Source organism: Alosa sapidissima, chromosome 1 (genome assembly GCF_018492685.1).
Source record: "Alosa sapidissima isolate fAloSap1 chromosome 1, fAloSap1.pri, whole genome shotgun sequence".
Taxonomy (NCBI): domain Eukaryota; kingdom Metazoa; phylum Chordata; class Actinopteri; order Clupeiformes; family Clupeidae; genus Alosa; species Alosa sapidissima.
In genome coordinates, this window is record NC_055957.1 from 36489109 (window position 1) to 36495307 (window position 6199).

The window sequence follows — 6199 nt, forward strand, 5'->3', positions numbered from 1 at the left end:
ATATGAATAATGATCAAGTGGACTTTATGCAAAAGGAGGCTAGTACATCCATGAGCCATAACAGCCCCATGTATAAATCTGTGAACAAAAATAATAATTTTGAAGTAGACCTATTTACAGTTCAGAATCATATATGATGTTGTAGCTGTAAAGGATTTAAATCATTCAAATGTTCACTGATTGGTATGAAAGTTGTGTTCTTATTTACATCAAATGTGATAGCCACATATTAAAATAGATCTGCTACAGTGACCTATTCAGCACTACTCTATAAAGCACTACATGTGTGTCAAGTCCATATGGCACAATGCTTTCAAATAGGCAGGAGAGGTGTAGCAAGCATTTCCGAGGGCCGAGAAATCTACAGTGTTATGTCAGCATTGATTATTGTAAGAGCGTCACACACTGTTAATGTCTGAGGAGACTACCGGTAACATACTCTAACTACAATCACAATGGTCAAGCTGTTCAACTCACACTGCTGTGGGCTGTCATGCCGAGGTGCACTTAAGAACAAATTACTCTTCATTTCATGATACAGTACAGCAGTCCAAAAATTAGACTACATTTGCTTGTCTTTTCCAAAACACGACTGCTAATATATAGCTGAAAAAGACTTCCGTCTTCCGTTGTGCATCAGTCTTCTCCATTGGAACAATGGATGCCATCTAAAGCTAAAGTACACATATAGTACATTGCATACATAAATACAGAAACAAAATAGTACTGAACTTTTGCAGAGGCACTGCTACAGAGCTCTAGCAAAATCCACTCATTTGAAATGTGTAAATTGTATTTTCTGTTGTCATGATAGACGAAAGTTCAATTCTGTAAGTCCAGGGAAACAATAGTACTTAACAATAAGTCTTTACATTCTACATCTCTTGTTTTGTTATTTCATTTGTTTTATGCATTTATTTACACTCATCAGCGAAAATTAAACAATGTAGAATGCCAAAAACCTGTATTGACATCACATCATGCCAATAACATTACAGCTGTGTTCGGTCTGGAAGCCTATCTGTTTTTCTTTGTACAACTACAACAACTAGATTTGCACCTTTAACTGATTTAATAAACCAGTCCATATGCATATATAATATAATATTTATATGATCTGGGAGCTAGAAACATAGTGCACTCTGCCAAACCTTCAGTAGTAGTTCAACTTCAAAAGACAAATGCAAACAGACAGACTGAAAATGGAAAACTTATTTGCAAAACATAAAGAGTAGCAAGGCATCTCCTGAAAAGTTAGAACCCTGAAAGATATAGTGCCAACTCAATGTCAAGTGTAAGAGCTCATTAGCAGCTGTGAAACACGAAAAGTACTGTCACTCTGACACAGTCTTTCTCATTACACGGATTAGCTAAACTTAGCTTGACAGTTCTAAGCATTTTGTCTTGCAATTTTATACAGTATACCATGCAAAGTAAACAAGCAACTGATGTCAGACATTTTACAGTGTTCATATACATATTTAACAGATATTTGTTGGTACAGATGAGACAACTAAATACAGGTAAATCTCTGGAAACGCAGCATCAACTGTGCCAAACAGGTAACAGACAATTGACCTTCAATTACAGAAAATAAGGTATGTTGAAATATGAGATGAACTCCTTGGACAAAAAAAACGATAAAGACAGTAGCTAAAGGCCTTTAGAGATGTGCTGATATGGATGTTATTATAACGTGGCTCCCCTAATGGAACTGGGTTCCACAGTACCACACAGGGACTCAAAGAAATATCCAGTGGTAAGGCCTAAAACAGGTGACCAGCCATTTCACTTCCACGAGGGCTTGAGAGTCTTGGTGGATATGGAGGTCTGGAAGGACTTTTCGGAGAAGTTGCTGCTCTTGCGAGAGCGCTCGCGGACAGGTGGTGGCGGGGTGTCACTGCGCTGGGTACTCCGACTTGAGGCCCTCACACTCTGCACACGCCTCAAAGAGCCGCCCTGGGCGTTCTCCTCCGCCTGGAACCCACTGGCCCCTCCCTGAGCCTCACTCTTGACACTACCCCCCACCTTCTGAGAGCCAGTCCGGCCGAGAGTCGCACTCCTGACAGGGGTTGCTGGGCTGGACGGAGCGGACGCCTCTTTCTTGGTCCTGGAGACGGACGATATGGTGTTGCGGGCAAAGCTGGGTAATGGAATAGAGCCTTTAGAGCCGCTGGGGAGAGTCTGGCTAGAACTGGCCTCTGAGGCGGCCTGGGACTGGGCCTGAGCCTGGGCCAGTGCCCTCATGGCTGACCGGCACATCTTCTCCTCCGGCGCTGGCTTGGGGACGTTCCTCAGGGGCTTGGCAGTGGGTTTGCGGAAGGCGGACCTGCGTGGGGTTGGGTCTCGTGCCCACCGCGTGAGGCTGCCACTGGGCGTACTCCCTCCACCACAGTCCTCAGGCGGGAGGCTGGAGTGGCGAGCCGCTCGAGGGTTCCTCTCCACGGCCCTTCTGGCTGGGGTGCTCTGGTCACGGAGCGGGCGTCTCAGTTCGCTGCCCTCATGTCCCGATGGCCTCTCTGCCTTCCTTATGCCACCGAATGACCGGCTCACCTTAGTGAGGGGCACCACCTTGCGCATGGTCTGGTGCTCAGAGGGAGTCAGCGTCCTGGGAGAGCGGCCGAGGCCAAGGGTCTGGGTTGCAGAGCCTTTGGATGAGGCCTTGGTCTTGTGGGCAGGTTTGGGGCTGCAGGTCTGCACAGCTTTCTCGTCCACTTTCCTGCCCTCATCCGTGTCCACACTGTCGGGGTCAGGCTCGTCAGTGGTGCCAGACTGGCTCGCAGAGGCTGGGCTACACAATCTGGGTGCAGGAGGGTCTTCAGTGGACATGGACTGGTCATTGGTCGATGTAGACTCCAAGTTAGAGGACAGTGAGCTAGGATCTCTGGGAAACCTGAAGTTGCCCGGCGATCTGGGGTCGAATCCCATCCCCTCGCGTATAATCGGGGAGGTTTCCAACTCAGAGAAGTCCAGCATCACTGAGCAGTCCGTCTCAGTGCAGTCCAGCCCATGGTACACTGCTTTGTTACCAGACATGGAGGGGTCCAGGGGGAGGGGTGTGTCACACGTTGTGGAGGACACAGTACTGTCGTCTTCCTCCTCCGGCTGCAGAAAAGAGGTTTTGCTCTGCCACCCGGCTTCAGGCTTCGGTGCGTCATCCGAGCTCTTACTGGACGGAGGGGTGTCTAGGACAAGGCTCTTGGGCACGTTCCTCACCACCTCCTCCAGATTGGTGACTAGTATGTCCTTGTAATTGTTCATCTGCTGGTTATTGTTTTTGTTAGGGCAAGACACGTCAAATGGCTGGGGGCCAGCCACCAGCCTGTGCCTCTCCACACTGACATTTATGCATCCCAAATTCTGCCCAGAAGTCTTCTGAAAAACATTGATGTTATGAGCGGGGAGGCCGCCTTCAGAGAGGCTGGTGTACTGGTTGTGATTGTTGTCATAGGGATGATCTTTTGCACTGTAGTCCGTTGAGTACCTCGCCAGTGGGCTAATGGGCTCTGTCTCTGGAGAAGTGACCTGCCTCTCTTGGAGCAGATGGCTGTGGGGCTCAAGCTCACGATTGTCGTCCTGATTGGCTAGCCAGGCCATTGTCCTGCGCTGATGAGCTCGGCTTGAGCGTGGCAGGCTGTTGAACTTGGCATAGTCGGTAACGTTGGGGCTCGTGCCAGAGAACAGCTCCAGGTAAGTGCGGAGGTTGCGGTCGGCGGAGCCGGGGTGTCGGTAGCGGCGGGCGCTGGCGGAGCGTCCCAGGGGGCTGTGGGGGCTGTGTGGCCGAGACTGGAGCAGGAAGTCCAGGAGGCCCTCTTTGGTGAGGGTGTCCACGTCGGTCTCGCTGCTGCTGCGGCCGAAGCCCCCGCTGCTGGACTGCGCTCCTGCGGCGTTGGCCGTCCAGGCGAACCGTCGCTCCTCCAGCTCCCGAAGCCGCCGCTGCCTGGCCATCTCCTTCAGCTCCCGGTCAGAGTTATCCTGAGGGAGGAGAAAAGGGTCAGTGTACGGCATGTGGAAGTGCACTAAAGTACACGAACATCTGGGACATTTTAAATCAAAGAAAAATGACATACCTTAACTGCTTTTTTGAACTTCAGACAGAAATCCTGGAAGGTCCTAAAACATTCATCAAGCTTAAAGCTGTCTTTGTCTTCACAAAAGAAGTCAATGAGTGCATTGCCCTCTTTGCGGAGGTCCAGCCTGCGTCTTTTAAGGTCCTGCAGCGTACTTGTTGAGTTCTGATACAAGGTGAAATGGGGTAGATAAGCTTCTGACTCACAATGCCAAGCACTATGAACTATTTGATGTATTATAGTTTTAGGAATGGGACTGAATAAACTCCTCAGCAGCACATAACAACACAGGAAATAACCTGTAAAAAGGGCTCCAGTTGCAGCAGAAGTTCTGGTTCATTCTGGATCTTTTCCTCCAGGGAGCGTGTCTTGACATAGAGTGAAGAAAACTCTGTCTCAATGTTCTCTACAGAAATCCTGTGAAGTCAAGGAAGCAGATACCATGGCACTATCAGTTGGGTTGGAACAGCTCTCGCCATGGGAAAGATGAGGGCAAGCAGTGGTTCTGACAAGCAGTGGTTCTGACAAGCAGTGGTTCAAGAAACCTGGAGACTGAAGTGAATTTTGTTTAGTAGCTGCTTTCAGTTATAACCTCCGAAGTATATGCGGAGCTTTGTCAACCGGAGGTCCGACCCTTCATGGTGATTCAGATATGATGCTAACCTATGCTGACATATGTGTGAAAGACACACACGCACATGAACAGAATCTCCGTGTGGTTGACCAGGTTGAATGTGGTTGAACAAGCACATGAACAGAATCTCCGCATGTTCTTGGCTTTGTTCAGACACAAGCTCATTTACATAATGTCCGTCGGAAATACTAGGAGGGGAGCAGTAGAACAGCCGGCTAAGTTCGGACTTCCAAATGTCCGTTTATGTATATATGTATATATCAGATATACGGCCCAACTGTTTAACATCCGCAGAACCTCCGGTCTTACATGTAGGTCTGAATGCAGCTAGTATGTATGAAAGAGATTTGCAAAAGTTCCTCAGGATAAATGTGCACTTTATAAATTAAAATATCTCAGCTATGTGTGCTTCATAACAACAACATTTAACTGTCATGTCCTTATTATCACACACTGTCATGTCTTGGGGGCACACAGATGAAGGGGCACATTGGTCACAAAAATGTGTACCTGACAGCACTCTGCACATGTTGCAGTTTCTCTGGAAACTTCAGCAGTTCTTGATCTTTCTTCTGTGCTTCCTGTATGTAAAAGAGGAGATTTTATCACTTAGACTATCTCAAATGTGCAACTTTAAAGGTTTTACTACTGTTAAGCAGATAATGACTCAGGTTTCCACTTGAGTTGAGATGTGTGTGTGTGTGCGTGTTTGTGTGTGCGTATGTGTGTGTGTTTCATCTAAATCTTACTCACCAGAGCAACAAAGTGCAGCAGGTTCATGCCTGGCTTGTTGGCCTTTGTGTCAGCCAGAGACAGCAAAGAAGAGAGCTTGAAGCCGACAGCATTGCCTGCATACCCGCCCTGCAGTGAACGACAGCACACAGGGTCTAGCCAGCACCATAAAACCCTTTAGCATTCTCCAGAGATTACATCAGTCTAAGAGGGATGGAGCAACTAGAGGGCAAGAAGCAAACATGGAGGGAGAATAGGGAGGACGAGAGACACAGGAAATGAACAGGCAGAGAAAAATCAAGAGAGAGAGAGAGAGAAAGAGAATGAGAGAGAAGGAGTGAGAAAGAAAGAAAGAAAGAAAGAAAGCAAGGAAGAGACGGGGATCACAGTAGCTACTTACAGCATTCATGATATTTCCAGCTTGTAGCACCAGGTGTAGGATTGCATGTAACTCCTCACAGTTCATTAGTTCTGAGATAGACCCATGAAACAAGCAGTCAGCCAATCTGGATTCATTACTGTGTACATCTTTGTATTGTACAGTATATACTCTGCATAACTAAAGTGCATTACTTTAAGTAAAAATGCAGGCACTAAAGCCATTAGAATTCTAGGAGTGGCCTGGGGTGATGAAAGCCATTCTTCTCTTTGCTAAGTACAGTCACGAACAAATGATTCAGTCCTGGGAAAGTGTGAACGGGTCACAGGCTGCTGAGTTCTGAGGGGAAGCTAATTTAGAGGGAGTGAATCAGCAAAACTGACG

General features: G+C 47.5%; 1 protein-coding gene across 1 annotated transcript in view; it reads right to left on the bottom strand.

Moving 5' to 3' along the window:
* The window catches only part of fhdc1 (FH2 domain containing 1), a gene marked incomplete at its 5' end in the record, with an annotated part of 11339 nt that continues 5140 nt past the window's right edge, over window positions 1-6199 (bottom strand). The window contains 6 exons of the mRNA XM_042080388.1: window positions 1-3975; window positions 4071-4235; window positions 4370-4487; window positions 5215-5285; window positions 5458-5565; window positions 5837-5907. Coding sequence (XP_041936322.1) covers window positions 1789-3975; window positions 4071-4235; window positions 4370-4487; window positions 5215-5285; window positions 5458-5565; window positions 5837-5907 — 2720 coding nt within the window. The remainder of the gene's footprint in view (window positions 3976-4070; window positions 4236-4369; window positions 4488-5214; window positions 5286-5457; window positions 5566-5836; window positions 5908-6199) is intronic.